Source organism: Bos javanicus, chromosome 13, assembly GCF_032452875.1.
Source record: "Bos javanicus breed banteng chromosome 13, ARS-OSU_banteng_1.0, whole genome shotgun sequence".
NCBI classification, from domain to species: Eukaryota; Metazoa; Chordata; class Mammalia; order Artiodactyla; family Bovidae; genus Bos; species Bos javanicus.
The window spans coordinates 65268184-65283896 of record NC_083880.1 but is presented as its reverse complement, the minus strand read 5'-3'; the positions used below and the strand labels follow the sequence as shown (position 1 = coordinate 65283896).

General features: G+C 47.7%; 1 protein-coding gene across 23 annotated transcripts in view; it reads right to left on the bottom strand.

The window, feature by feature from the left end:
- EPB41L1 (erythrocyte membrane protein band 4.1 like 1) overlaps positions 1–15713 on the bottom strand; it is a 172655-nt gene that overhangs the window by 41493 nt on the left and 115449 nt on the right. For all 23 annotated transcript variants that reach the window (XM_061437459.1, XM_061437461.1, XM_061437463.1 and 20 more), the window contains 5 exons: positions 14068–14232; positions 12063–12167; positions 11231–11273; positions 7556–7631; positions 2107–2325 (listed from right to left, as the gene is read on the bottom strand). In XM_061437459.1, coding sequence (XP_061293443.1) covers positions 2107–2325; positions 7556–7631; positions 11231–11273; positions 12063–12167; positions 14068–14232 — 608 coding nt within the window. The remainder of the gene's footprint in view (positions 1–2106; positions 2326–7555; positions 7632–11230; positions 11274–12062; positions 12168–14067; positions 14233–15713) is intronic.

Below are 15713 nucleotides of genomic sequence, written 5' to 3'. Positions count from 1 at the left end.
AGCTTCCGGAGCACAGTGCAGCTGGGCCTTCCGGGTCCCTCCCCTCTGCTCTCAGTGCCGAATGGTGTGCCCTTAGCCCCCTGCTTCAGCCCACTGAACTCTCATCTCCTGCCAAAGCTCAGGGCCAGTCCTATTTCCTCCAGGAAGCGTTCAAGGGCTCAGCCAGGAGTCTAGAGTTTTGCCTCATTCTGCCATTGGGTTAAGCGTGAACCATAAATACTGTTTCTTCACGACAATGAAACCCGTGTGACTGATACTGCTTATTATAATCACCCAGGGGCTCCTGAATTAGTACCCACATCAGCTATTTTTCCCAGAATTTTGTATCAGAAACCATTTAATCTCCCCTGAAGAACAGGTGCACATTCTCCTTTCTGAAAAGAAGAGTTATGTAATTCACCACGCTCCTTCTTTGCTTTAGCTGCCAGGAAACTGCACGCTCTGCAGTTAGCACGGCTAATATCTGTTGAGTACTATGTGCTGGTTACTGTTAACATGTTAACTTAACATGTATTAACTCATGTGAATCCTCATAGCAAGCCCACAAGGAAGATATCACTATTCTCATTTGATAGATGAGGAAACTGTGGCATAGACAGCTTGAATAACTTGCCTAAGGGCCTACAGTTATTAAGTATCAAAGTCAGAATCTGAATCCAGACAATGTGGCTTCATGTTTGTATTCCCAACCACTTTGCTTCCATCTGTCTTATATCCTCAGTTTCCTGTGTTCTGTCTACCCTGGGGAGCTGCTGCATGGATGCCTAGACACTAGAGGTCAGTCTGCTTTAAGTCAAAAGAGCTGTTAAAGCTGAAGTGCTGGGGACTTCCCGCTGGTCCAGTGGCTAAGGCTCCATGCTCCCAAGGCAGGGGGCCCGAGTTCAATCCCTGGTCGGAAACTAGATCTCACATGTCTCAACTAAGGGGCTTCCTGGGTGGTGCTAGTGGTAGAGAACCTGCTTGCCAACACAGGAGACATAAAAGACACTGGTTGGATCCCTGGGTGGGAAAGATCCCCTGGAGGAGGGCATGGCAACCCACTCCGTATCCTTGTCCGGAAAATCTCATGGACAGGGGAGCCTGGCGGGCTGTCCATGGGGTTGCAAAGAGTCAGACATGACTGAGTGACTAACACTTTCGTATCTTTATTACACTGGGTTCCCCTAATAAGCCTGGACTTGGAGTTCAAAGTGCTTCCAGCTTAAAAGGACCATTTAATTCCATGGAACCCTCAGGGAGAGGATATCACCCTCATGGCAGGGATTTGGAAATGGGGGGTACATTTCCATTATTACAAAGACTGAGGGGGTCTTATGGGCATTTAGGGCCTGGGGTCCAGGGGCCCCAAACATCTCACACAGTGAATTCTCCTACTCTAATACCAGCAGTTGAGAAACACTGATAATCTATGTCCTTACAAATACAGGTGGGAAAAAAAAAATTTTTTTTAATACAGGTGGAAAATGGGGCAGATAGGTTAATTAGCCAGCCCACCATCACCCAACTAGTTAACTACCTTCTAACTCCTGGAACAAGGTGTCTTCCACTGCACAATCAATGACTCAACCCCTCAAATCACAGAGCAACAATTACACGCAGTGAGTCTCTAATACATGCCATTTAGCACCCCTAGGACCCTATAACATAGATTTTATTAGTGCCCACTGAATAGATGAGGAAACTGAAGCATGGGGAAGTGAAACAACCAGCCCAAGATGCCCTAGTTAGAAAGTGGCAGAGCCAAAAGGTGAACCTGATTGTCTGGCTTTAGAATGTAAACTTGACTTTTATGCTAAGATGGAGACGTTAGGACACTTACCCAGGGACACATAATAGTTATTACTGTGTCATCTCCAATTGGCCGATCAAGAGACCGATTCTCAGAGGCCAAGGCCAGGGAATTATCGCACCCATGCAGAAGTCATTTAAGGTCACATAGTGAGTTGCCATCATTCCCCTCTGATGAGATAATCTGCTCTCAGACACACTTCACGTTAGCGGCAGAACCAGGTGGGGTTCTTACAGCACAGCCTCTAGGGTCTAGCCAGGAAGGTTCTGGCCAACGGGCCGAGGAGCCAGGGGAGGCCTGGGTGGAGGTCCTCTCACCTGTATGTCTTGTGCAGCTCCATGATCCTTTCTTCCAGCTCCCGAGTCTGGTTCGGGGCGAAGCGGAGCTCACTGACATAGTTGCCCACGTGCTCCTCGGCATCGTAGTCGCCCAGCTCAGCCTGCACGGCGTAGGAGCCCAGCAGGGCGTGCGTGACGAAGGAGCAGGGCAGGCGGCCTGTGATGATGTCTGCCCGCAGCTGCAGGCACAGGTAGTATCTGGAGATAGGGGAGAGCGGGCATGGGCACGGGGGGGCCCACTCCCTCCCAAGACGCCCCCAACCACAGCTTCCTATGGATCCATCAGCTCCAAACTAATCGATGCTCAGCACAGAGAGGAATATTCCCAGACATGCCATGTGTTATACTGGCAGGTCATGTGTTAATACTCTGGGTGTATCTTAGAAGATGGTTATGTAACATTTCATGAAATGTTAAGCATTTTTGTTCATTTCTAAGTTTGATGGATTTTTCCTACTATGGGAACATTTTCAATTTCGAACTCATTTTCAAGCTAAATTAGGACTGCTTTAGCCATTTTTTAAAAATGTGATGTATTTTGAATTATATAATTAATATACACTTATGGTGGGAAAAAATGTAAACTTTAGAGGTAATTCTAAATTTCCTCTTTATATTCATCCTCAGTCCTAATCCCCTCCCCCAGAGGTTACTCCTGTTATCCCTGTGGTGTTTAGACCTTTTTCCTTCATGGACGTCTAGAAATGTATGTAATTTTCACATGATCATCTTCTTAAATTCAGAAAAACCATTTGATAAAGTTCAACATCCATTCATGATAAAAAAAAATCCTAAGAAAGTGGGTATAGAGGGAACATATCTCAACATAGTAAAGTTTATTTATGACAAACCCACAGCCAATATGATATTCAATGCTGAAAAGCTGAAAGCCTTCCCACTAAAATCTGGAACAAGCACAGATGCCCACCTCACCAATTCTATTCAACATAATATTGAATAGAAGTTCTAACCACAGCAATCAGATAAGAAAAAGAAATAAAATGTATCCGAATTGGTAGGGAAAAGATAAAACTGTCATTATATGCAGATGACACGATACTATATATAGAAAATCCTAAAGACTCCTCATAAAAACTACTAAAACTGATAAATGAATTCAGCAAGGTAGCAAAATACAAGATTAACATACAGAAATTGGTTGCACTTCTTTACACTTTAACAACGAAATATCAGAAAAGGAATGTAAAACACCAAATCCCCTTTAGAATCTGCATCCAAAAAAAATTTTAAAAAAACCAACAAGAATAAACCTGGTCAGGGAGTAAAAGACTTATATGTTGAAACTATAAAACATTAATAAAAGAAATCAGAGATGATTCAAAGAAATGGAAAGACATCTCATACTCACAATTAGAAGAATGAATGTTGTTAAAATGGCCATACTAGCCAAACCAATCTAAATATTTAATTCAATTCCTATCAAATTACCTGTGACATTTTTCACAGAACTAGAATAAATAATCCTATAATCTGCAAGATCCAGAATTGCCAAATCCTGAGGAAAAAGAACAAAGCAGGAGGTATAACCCTCCCCAGACTTCAGACAATACACAAAGCTACAGTAATCAAAACAGCATGATATTGGCACAGAAAAAGACATATGGATCAACAGAACAGACTAGAGAGCCCAGAAATAAACCCACATACCTATATGGCCAATTAATCTTTGACAAAGGAGGCAAGAAAATACAATGGGAAAAAGACAGTCTCTTCAGCAAGTGGTGTTGGGAAAGCTGGACAGCCACATGTAAATCAATGAAATTGGAACATGCCCTCACAACACACACAAAAATAAACTCAAAATGGCTTAAAGACTTAAATATAAGAAATGACACTGTAAAATTCCTAGAAAAGAACATAGGCAAGACATTCTCAGACATAAATCATACCAATGTTTTCCTAGGTCAATCTCCCATGGCAATAGAAAAACAAAACTAAACAAATGGGACCTAATCAAGTTTATAAGCTTTTGCACAGCAAAGGAAACCATCAACAAAACAAAAAGACAATCTATGGACTGGGAGAAAATATTTGCAAATGATGCCACCAACAGGGGCTTAATCTCCAAAATATACAAACAGCTCATATAACCTAGTTAAAAAAAAAAAAAAATCAAAACATGTGCAGAAGACCTAAATAGACATTTCTCCAAAGAAGACATATAGATGGCCAATAGGCGCATGAAAAGATGCTCATAGTCACTAAATATTAGGGAAATGCAAATCAAAACTACAATGAGGTACCACCTCACACTAGTCAGAAGGACCATCATTAAAAAGTCTACAAATAACAAATACTAGAGAGGGTGTGAAGAAAAGGGAACCCTCCTAGACTGTTGTTGGGAAAGTAAATTGGTGCAGCCACTATGGAAAACAGTATGGTGCTTCCTCTAAAAATTAAAAATAGAGTTGCCATATGATCTAGCAATCCCACTTCAGGGCATATATTCAGGAAAAATATAATTCCAAAAGACGCATGCACGCCTATGTTCATAGCAGCACTACTCACAGTAGCCAAGACATGGAAACAACCTAAATACCCACCAACAGATGAGTGGATGAAGAAGATGTGGTGTATTGGGCTGGCCAAAACGTTCATTTGGGTTTTTCCACAGGACATTACAGAAAAGCCCAAATGAACTTTTTGGCCAACCAAATACAGTAGAATACTACTCAGCCATAAAAAAGAATGAAATAATGCTATTTGCAGCAACATGGATGGATCTAGAGAGTATCGTACTAAATAAAGTAAGTCAGAAAGAGAAAGACATACCACATGATAACACTTCTATGTGGAATCTAAACTATGGCGCAAATGAACTTATCTGCAAAACAGAAAGAGACTCAGACACAGAGAACAGACTTGGTTGCCAAAGGGGAGGGGTGGTACCGGAGGAACGGAGTGGGAGCTGCAGATTCGCGGGTGCCAACTATGATTAATACACACCGAATAGAAAGACAACAAGGTCCTACTGGATAGCATGGGGAACTATTGCCTGTAATAAACCGTAGTGGAAAAGAACACGTAAAAGAAAATACATGTGTGTGTGCATATAACTGAATTACTTTGCTGTACAGCAAAAATTAACAGAACATTGTAAAGAAACTATACTTCAATAAAATAAAGTTTTAAAAAACGCACATGGTAAAAAAAAAATGCACATGGTTTCGATTAATGGGGAGGTTTTAGCAGGTAAATCTAGCAAATGCAACATCTGACTGTGCAGCTCACTTGCTTCTCACACTCAGCTGGGTGCCTTAGAGCCCTTCCCATATCAGCACGTGCGACTTGATTTTATTCATTTTCACTTCTGTACCATAATCCACCATCTGGAAAAACCTGTTTGCCGATGTAGTCTCAGAACTTTTTAATTTGGCTACAGCTCTAAGTAAATTGTCAAAAACCAAATTGGCCCAGAAGAAACATTTCCAACCACTTTTATAACTTTCAAGACTTTTTATAACTTTCATGCACACTTGGATGATTTTACCATTTTTAGAACGATTTCAAACACATTTTTTTTATTGCTTTTTAAGTTACTGTGTATTTTTTTTAATGTTCCAGTTCATTCTCAGCCTGCAGTACCTCCCTGACCACTTTGCCATGTCTCACCATTTTTTTTTTTTTTTTTTTCAATTACTTGTATCTTTTAAGTGGCTTTTATTTTTAAGTAGTTTGTACTGCTCCGTGACATTATCTTGCAGTCAGAGCTCTGGTAAAAAGTACATGCAGCCTCAGTGTATGCTCAGAGGCAAGGCTGCGGTTCAGAATCAGCAGCAGCTCAAACATCACAGGCACCGAGGGTGGGCTTATGAACATTTCATTCAAAAGTCTCCAAATTCAGAAATCATTGCCAAGTACACAGACTTGTCTTTCATCCCAGTCACTTTGTCATTTTGACCAGTTGATTTGGGGTTTAAATATTTTTCGCTAAACAGCTGCCACAGGGACTTCGTTGGTGGTCCGCTGGTTTCCACTGCAGGGGGTACAGGTTTGATCCCTGGTTGGGGAACTAAGATTCTGCACGCCACACAGTGCGCCAGCCAAGAAATAAACTCCTAAATAGTTGCTACTACCAACCCCATTCCCTGAGGCCATCCATACTGGGCAGGGCTAACTTCTTTCCTGGTGTCCCAATGTCCAGGAACAAAGAGGGGAGGCACCAGCGGGCAAGACCAGGAAGGGTGGGGGTTGTCTTGGTCTAAAGCTCTCAGCCCTTTCAGGAATGAAGTTTAGACCCTGCTGCTGCCACCCTGGCCCCAAGCTGACCTCAGGAATTAGAGCAGGGCTAATGAGGCCAAGGCCTCAGATTTGATCTATTTCAGGAACATCTGTTTTATCTCCCAAGACCAGAGTCAGTATCTTGACCTTGGCTGATTGCTTGGCAAGTGGCAGAGATTAGAGAGGGACCCAGTGGGAGACAGGGACTGGCTTAGTAGCTCCAAACCACATCCTATTTGTGGTAGGTGTGACACAGCCCCAGGATATCAAGAAGTAAGGCTATCTCTTTGGAAGAGGCTTAGATAAAGAGATGGAGGAGGAAATGGCAACTCACTCCAGTATTCTTGCCTGGAGAATTCCATGGAGAGGAGCTTGGCAGGCTACAGTCCCTGGGGTCGCAAAGAGTGGGACATGACTGAAGCAACTAACGCACTTAGATAAAGAGAAAGTGCTCTCCCTGTTTTGGGTTCCAGAGGCAGGCTGAGCCCCATGAGGGATGCTTCACACCCTCTTCTAATCCTCAAGCCTTCTTATCTACTGGCCCTGAGGCACAAGGCCTGCATCCACAATCCAAATTCACTCCAGCAGCCTGGGCTTGCCTCCCTGGGGACGTCACACCCATTTGACTCCCTTACTTCAGAGTCAAACACAGAGTAACACACAGGACCAAACTCCCACTTTCAAAGGCATCTGTGTTCTAATCCCTCCTTATCCCCCTAGTCAAAACCGGGTGGTCCACCCAGCCCATCAGCCTTCAGATGTGTCTGGCTTATCCTACCCAGAGATGGCCCACACCATATGCTTTGAAAGTTTCAATGAGTCACCAGCATTTTAAAATTGTGGCTTTTACTCTCAAATCTAGCTTTCCTCCAACAATAGGGCCCGATGCCCATGTGATTGCCGAGGGGAATAGGGACGTTTTAGGTGGGCTCTGTCCTCTTGAACTCCCACTGAGCCCCTCTGCACCCTGTGACACCTCCCCCTCCGAAGTCAAGGATTCACTGCATAGACCACTGTGCTTGCATCACTCTCTCTTGCACTGAGTCGGACTCCCTTGTTGATGCTGTCTGCATGGCCTCAGTGGGCATCTGGGTTTGCACTCCACACTGTGTACCCATATTCCATCTCGTGTCTCCCAGGGCCCTGTGTCCATCCCCCTCCAACACCGCCCCTCCCCAGCCCTCACCTTGTGATGTCTTCTGTTAGCTGGGCAGGGTCAGGAGGGTAGAACTTGACTGTGAAGGCAAAATTCCAGGGGCTGCCTGAGAGGAGCAGGTGGGAGAAAAGATCAGAGAGGCCCCATCTTCCCAGTGGGTGGCCCAGATGTACCATCTCATTGGCAATTTTTCAAAGTTTTCCCATAACTGCAATCTTAGGACAACCCATAAGAAAACCTAGAACATTATTCCCACTTGACAGACAAGAAGACTGAGGCCCAGATTAAAAGACTTGTGAACTAGCAGTGGGAAGGAAGGTAGAAAGAAAACCAATGGTACATGCTAGACATGCTGTTAAATACTTTACAAACATCACTTCATTAAACCTCACAACAGCCCAGTAAACAAGGCCTATGGTCACCCCCATTTTGTAAATGAGGATGGTGAGGCCCAGGTAGCAAAATGGCCAGTCCAAGGTCACCAGCTTGGAAGTGCCAATGCTAAGGTTCAGACCCACCCTGGCCACCTGGCTCCAGAGCCCACTCTCCTCTACACCAAAGTCTGTGCCCAGGACATTCATGGGAAGATAGCTAATCTAGAAAGTACCACATTAAACAGGTTTCCTGACTTTGGATTTCTCGGAGCTCTCACTCTGCTACTGTGCCTTGTACCTCTTAAAGGGGGGACATGCATTCAGGAGTTTCCAAAGCCCATTTGACCTGCTGCGTCCATTTGTCACCGGGCCTTCTTCCATATTAATGGTTCTCAGAACAGACAGTGCAAAACTCTGTCCTATCTGATGTTGACTCCATCTCAAATGGATTATAAATGAGACTGAAAGGCAAATATAATGGGCTAAAAGTAACAAAAAACATTTCACTGGGATAAATGTTAACCTCCACATTTAGCTACGAAAAATCAATGGTACACATTTAAAAAGTAAAGAAAAATAAAGGCTGGGGTTTTAGCTAGAGGAAAGCTCTGCGAGCCAAGAAAAGGGATGACCACTTAAGAAGCAGCGGTGGGAAGGGAGGAGGCCTTGATGAAAGGCCATAGTCCAGGACAATGGTCAGACGGCCCTAATGGAGTATTTGGGGCTCCAAGTTCTAAAAGAACCCCCAACAGGGACTTCCTCAGTGGTCCATTGGCTAAGACTTCATGCTCCCAATGCAGGGGGCCCAGGTTCAATCCCTGGTTAGGGAACTAGATCCCACATGCTGTAACTAAGAGTTCTCACGCAGCAATGAAGATCAAAGATTCTGTATGCCACAACTAATACCTGGCATGGCAAAATAAATAAATATTTTTTTAATTAATTAATTGAATTTTTAAAAAAAGGACCCCTGACAAAGTGAGAAAGCAAGGCCCATCCAGGACATGGCCATGGCCAGGAAGGGCTGGTGACCACACCTTCACTACCATCCTGTCCCTGTGGTCATCACCATCTTCATAGCTGTCGTGTCTCCCAAACTTAGTGCTGGTTGCTTGGCTTGCTAAGAACTTTCTATGTGTTTTTTGGAATTTAATCTTTATAATGTCCTGAGGTACACTTTTCTTTTAATAGATGAAGATTTTGAGAGGTTAAGTCATCCTCCCAGGATCACCCAGCCAGTCAGTGGTAGAAAATAAGTCTAGCCTCTGATCCCAAGACCCCACAGCTTAGGTTCCTGACCACAGCTGACTCCTCAAGGGGAAACAATTCCTGTCTCAAGAATAATAATGGAAGAGTTCCCTGGTGGCCTATGGTTAGGATTCTGGGCTTTCACTGGGTTCAATTCCTGCCCAGGAAGCTAAGCTCCTGCAAGTGATGCAGTGCAGCTAAAAAAAAGAGAGAAAGAGAAAAAATAATGGCAATAATTAACAATAATAATAATAATGGCTAAACAAACTGGGTGTTACTATGTGCAAGCACGTTCTAGGTATTAAACACCTAATAACTCATTTAATCCTCACAAGAACCCTAATTATAAGGGTGACCCGCACTTGATAAATGATGAGGTAGAGAACAATTAACTAACACAAGAAGTAGTGATGGAGTCAGGATTCAAATCCAGGCAGTCTGATCCATGTCTGCCCTTTTAACCATCACACCAGATTGCCTCCTACTTTGTGAAGAACCTACTCTGTGCTGGCTGTTGTCCACACTCACATCATAGAAACTTCATCGCCACCTAGCGAGGCAGGAATCATTAACCCACTTGCTAGGGAGATGCAGGAATCTGGAGAGGTAGAGGAATCGCCCCCAGTGCCCTGAGTGATGGGCACTGAGATTCAGGAGGAAATATACCAAACTCTGAAGGCCAGGACATCAGAACTCAGGTGCCAGCTTCAGAAGGCTGGGGCTGTCACAAATCAAGAAAGGGGACAGGGAATTCCCAGGTGGTCCAGTGGTAAGATTCTGCACCCTCCTGCTGAGGGCCTGGGCTCAATTCCTGGTTGGGGAAGATTCCACAAGCCACATGATGGGGAGGGTAGAGTAGGGGATAAACAAATTGTTCCACGGAGCCCCGGAAGACAGAACTGGGATGAAAGAGTAGAAACTGGGGAAAGGAACAGGGACTGAAGGAGGCAGCTCTGCTTCGCAATAACTTGAGGAGACCTGACTCCCTGCCCTGGGAGGGAGCTGAGACCCAAAGATTCTATCAGCAGCTTTGCATTTCCAAAGTCCTGGTCCATCTCAAACACTCTCAGCCACCGGAATGTGTTCTGACCCTCTCAGGCATGAGGGGCAGGCTTCCCGGCGGGGCTGAATTTCCTGGGGAGAGCCTGAAGGCCAGGCCTGGGACCCTGCTGGCCCCAGAGGAGAGGGCTCTATCTGCGAGCCTGCCTCTTTGTCTCCAACTGACAGGAGGCTACAGGAAGAATCCTCAAGCCCCCTCCTGCATAGTCAGCTGGCATCCCCAGACCCAGCTGCCTGCTGTCATGGCAACAGGCTCGGCTATAGCCTTCCAGCCAGGGGACCAGGGAGCCCAAGCACAGCCAAGGGGGCGGAGCCCCTGGTGGAGGCATCTCTGCCTCCAGGCTCCAAGTCCCCACCTACTGGATGTCCCCATGGCTGAGGCCACCTACCTCTCCCTTCTGCCATTTGAAGGCTTCCCTGTCCCTCCCAATATGCCTTGCTTTCCCCTCTGGGCCAGAAAAGACAGGTTGTTGGCCTGCTCATCTGTCTTCGCTCCAGGCCTTGAAGAGTGCAGGATGGTATTGGGAGGCCAGGGCTGGAGACTTGGCGTGGCCAATACCTCACTCTGTGATCTTTAACTGCCTTTTTCAGGGCCTCAGTTACTCATTATTAAATACAGGACACGTTCACTACCGATCAGTTGGCAGCAGCCTAGAGTGCAATGCGGACAAGGATTCTGAGTCAAAGGTCACTGATCACCCAAGACAACACTGGCCCTGCACAGGAGGGTGGCTGTTCTGAGGGCCATCAGTTTGCTCCCTGGTTTTAGATGACTCTGTAAGTCCCTTCTGGGCTTGCAGACCTGGGCTGCCTAGGGCTGACATCCTGAATACTCCTCTGCTAACATGCTATGTGACTCCAGACAGTCATTCCTCTCATCCAGGCTTCAGGCTCCTCGTCTCTACAGTAATATCCTGCCTTCCCTAAGATCTGCCACGCAGAGCAAATGAACTCATGGGTCTGAATGCATTTCCCCAAGAAGGATGGAGTCCCCACCACGTTCCCACCAAGGCAGGTCACTCACTCCGGATCTGCTTCTTGATTTCCTTGGAGGGGTCCAGCCAGTTCTGCAGGAGAAGACAAGAGGTCCTTAGAGGGAGCTGGGAGAGGGGACGTGGGTAGGGTGAGGAGAGAGAAATATCCTGAAGCACCCTGCAGACAGCGCCCCAGCAGGGAACACCCTTTCCTGGGTGAGCAGTCTGGGTCATTTCCCTTGGGATTGGGAGGTGAGGGAATGAGGCCTGGCTTCAGGCAGGACTGGGAACCTGGGGCCCTGGGCCTAGCATTGCCCTGAGGCAGCAAGGTGAACAGGTAATGCAGCTGGCATGGGTGCGAAGGAGGAAATTCAGATAGGAGCGTCCCAAGGGTGGGGAGGAGGCACCAGGGTTATTTCCCCAGGAAGCCACGTCACGGCTCTCCAGATACTCATCTGGGGCTGACCTGCAGGTCCCAAGGAAGGACCAGCACACGGCGGAGACAGAGAACTGAGGATAGACAGGGATGGATGAACCCTGGGGTTGCGCAAACAGGAGGTGCCTAGTGGGGACTTCCTTGGCAGTCCAGTGGTTAAGAGGTCACCTTCCAATGCAGGCATGCGGGTTAGATCCCTGATCAGGGATTTAAAATCCCACATGCCCCACAGCCAAAAAACCAAAACATAAAACAGAAGCAGTATTGAAACAAATTCAATAAAGACTTTAAAAATGGTTCTACATCCCCCCAAAAAAGACAAGGTGCCTAATGAAGGTCTGAGGATTGATGGAAGCCCTAGGATGCGGCCAGGCCAATGGGGGCTTAAGAGAAGACGTGTCCCCGGAGCAGACCTTTCAGTCAACTCCGCTCCCCAGCCCAGGTACCTTCTGACTGTCGGCATCACAGAAGGTCAGGCCAAAGTAGTCCTTCTCCAAGAGGTTGAGGTGCTCACAGACCAGGTCAAACAGCACCTGGCCCCGGCCGTGTTTCTAGAGAGAGAAGCAGAGATGCCATGAGGCTGGAACACACGTCAGGGTGGGGCGGGGAGGTGCCCCAGGCTCCACCAGGACGACGTGAAAACCCCCAAGAGGCTTCCAGCGTCTGGGGAGGATCTCAGAGCTCCTGTCTCCCACCGGGCTCTGCTCACCAAGTCCAAAGGAACCCTTGGGGAACACTAATCCCAGCCCATCCACTGCCTTCGTCCAAGCCCTCCTGGGGTCCTCCTAGCACTTAATCTTCTTGGGGGGAAGCCGGAGTGGGCTCAGGGTGTGACTGACTTCTCCTTCCTGTACAGTGAGTAAGAGAAACAGTCTAAGTTGGACCCAAGGAAGAGAAAACCAAAAATCTGAACTTTGGATGTGAGGAAGAGACAAGCTGCCTGACAGGTCACGGCTGTGGGCAGGGGAGGAGGGGAGGGCCTGGGACTCAGTGTCACAGAGTAACTCTCCTCCAGGGTCCCTCCCCTTACACTAAGGGGGCGCCCCCCATCCAAGCAGCAAGAGAGTTTCTTCAGGCGGTCACAGTACCTAAACCAGCTTCAGATGGAAGCAGCACTGTGGGAGTCACCTTCTCCCCTAGCTCCCATCATCCGTGCGTGGCACCTCTCTGGGCACCATCCAGGTCTGAGGATTAGGAAGGACAAAGCCCAGAACTTGTGGGTACCCAACCCACAGGTGTGAAGACGAGTACCAACAGAGGCAAGTGAAGCAGTCACTACCCAAAGAGACAGGGGGCTCCAGGGAGGTGGGGAGGCCCCTGCAAGGTCTGGCAGAGTCACTGGGATCAGGCCTGACTATGGGAACGGCTGAAAAACCAAGGGATTTTTGGGTTTTGGGCCTTTTTTGAAGGAGGCCTTCAGAGAAAGCGGCCTCGGTCAAACCCTCACACTCTCCTAGGGCAGCTGAAACAGCACCGTGGGGCCAGCATGGGCAGAAGAGAAGAGGGAGAGGATATCCCTCTCTTTTGGCCAGGATATCCACCCTGCAACCCTTCTGTGGAAGAAATAAACATCAAAAAAAAAAAAAAAGACAGAAACCCCAACCCTGAAAAGAAGACAGAACCAGCCTCCCAGAGCTTAGAGGTCAGTCAGTCCCTTAAGACCAGGGCTCAGAGGCTGGGGTGGGGTAGGGGGAAACTGGTGGCTCTTGTAACTCTCAGCAGTAAGGCCACCCTCTGGACTCTTCCATGTATGTGGACGGGCCAGGAATGGCACCTGGACGGGGGCAGAACCTCTAAGGGGGCAGTCAGAGTTCAGAATTCGAGTGGGAGTTCCAGCCAACATAGGAAAGGGAGACGCTAAATGTGGAGCCAGGAGGGCTGACCCCAGAGAAGAGGTGTCCTCCCTGCCACCCACTAGGGGACAGAACCATGCCATGGGGTTTCTACAAAGCCTGTGGGGAGCAGTCCTTCCCATGCGCCGCCTCCCTATGTCTGGGAGACACCTTACCATGGAACCCTCGAGTGACCAGTTTGTCCTGGCGCCCTGGACAGGGTGGTTCACAGGGAGAACCCCTCTCCCCATCCAATAAATACATGAATATGATTCTAGTCGAAACCTCGGTATCTACAGGGTGAGATAGAAGAGCCCAGGTCCTACCAGGCTACAGATCAGCCCCTAGACAGTGAATCCTACCCAAGGTACAGCCACCCTAAGAAGGCTTTTCCTGGTGCCAGGCCTGAGCCTCATCTAATTCTATGTACAATCATAAGAGCCCTCTCTGGGCCTTGGTGACAGGGTCTAGGCAAAGGAGAGCTGGCCTATCATCTACACGGCAGTCGGTCCAGGCCTCCATTAAGAATGGACGCCCTCTGGCTTGGCCCAGGCTGAGTGCCCAGAGGCCTGTCCTGGCTCCGAGGCCAGTGGGCTGGGGCTGGGCTGTGGCTCCCTACCTCCACCTCGCACTCATACTCAGAAGCATCGAGCAGAGTGACTCGGCAGACGGCGCTCTTGTACTTCTTGGCAATCTTCTGGGGTGACTTCTGGGCCTTGCTGGGTGTGGTCCTCTCTGACAGGCCATCGGCCTCCCCGTAGTCCTTCTCCTCCATGTCTAGGCTCTGCAAGTCCAACCAAGGGAAGGATTTGGTCAATGAGCTTGAAACCATAGCATTTCATCCAAATGAGATGCAATGAGGAAGCAGCTGGAGCTAAGACAGACTCCAAAATGAGAGCCATGGCCCTCTAAGAACACCCCCAGGTGACACCCCCGTCTAAAGTGCAGGAGGAGAGTCAGCACCGCGTACAATGGGTGGGTTCATAAGAGGGGTCCACTGCGTCCCTGCAGGCAGAAGCATCCCACAGAACCAAACCCAGAGGCCAGAGCTATCCTTTCTCCTTAGACGAACAGTGCATGAGTTACCAGGGCTTGGTCTCCTCCTTCCCAGTCTGTCACTGGGCCAAGCATGAGGTTTTGTTGTTGTTTAGTCACTAAGTTGTGTTTGACTTGTTTGCAACCCCATGGATTGTAGCCCCTGCCGGGGTCCTCTGTCAATGGGATGTCCCAGGCAAGAATACTGGAATGTGTTGCCATTTCCTTCTCCAGGGGATCTTCCCGACCCAGGGATCAAATCCGAGTCTCCTGCATTGGCAGGTGGGTTCTTTACCACTGAGCCACCAGTGGCTAGGACTGACCTAATGGAAGGAAGGGAGGTCAGAGTCCTGCATATCAGTCCTAACTCTGCAACAGATAACCTCAATGATACTGGCTGGGTTACCTGTTGTGAATTAAGGGAGGTGTGAATTCAATGGCTAGATGACCCCCCCCCCACCAAATCCTTTGTCTCTTTATTATTTTGTTTGTTTTAAGTTTTTCTTTTTTGACTGTGCTAGGTCTTTGTTGCAGTGAGCAGGCTCTTTAACTGCAGTGTGGGCTTAGCTGCTCTGTGCATGTGGGATTTTAGTTTCTTTACCAGGGATCAAACCTGCGTCCCTTGCATTGGAAAGCATATTCTTAACCACTGGACCACCAGGGAAGCCCCTCCTTGTCTCTTTAGATGATGAATTTTGCTCTGAAGTCACACCAGGCCTGCCCAGCTAGAATGGACAGCTTGAGGGAATAGGAAAATGAGGTTGAAGCAACACAGATTTTTCAACATCAGATCTAGATTTGACTTGGGACTTCCCTGGCAGTCCAGTGGTTAAGACTCTATGTTTCAACTGCAGAAGGCGTGAGTTCAGTCCCTGGTCAGGGAACTAAGATCCTGCATGCCATGTAGTGCAGCCAATATAGATAGACAGATAGGTAGATAGATAGACACAGATTTGACTTGCACTTCTGTCACTTTATGCTTCCCTGGTGGCTCAGATGGCAAAGAATCCACCTGCAATGTGGGAGACCTGGGTTTGATCCCTGGGTTGGGAAGATCTCCTGGAGCGGGGCATGGCCCTCCTCCAGTATTCTTGCCTGGAGAATCCCCATGGACAGAGGAGCCTGGCAGACTACAGTCCATAGAGTCACAAAGAGTTGGATGTGACTGAGCGACGAAGCACACAGCACTTTATAGCGATGTGACTCCATCCTGCTGAGGCTCTGTTTCCC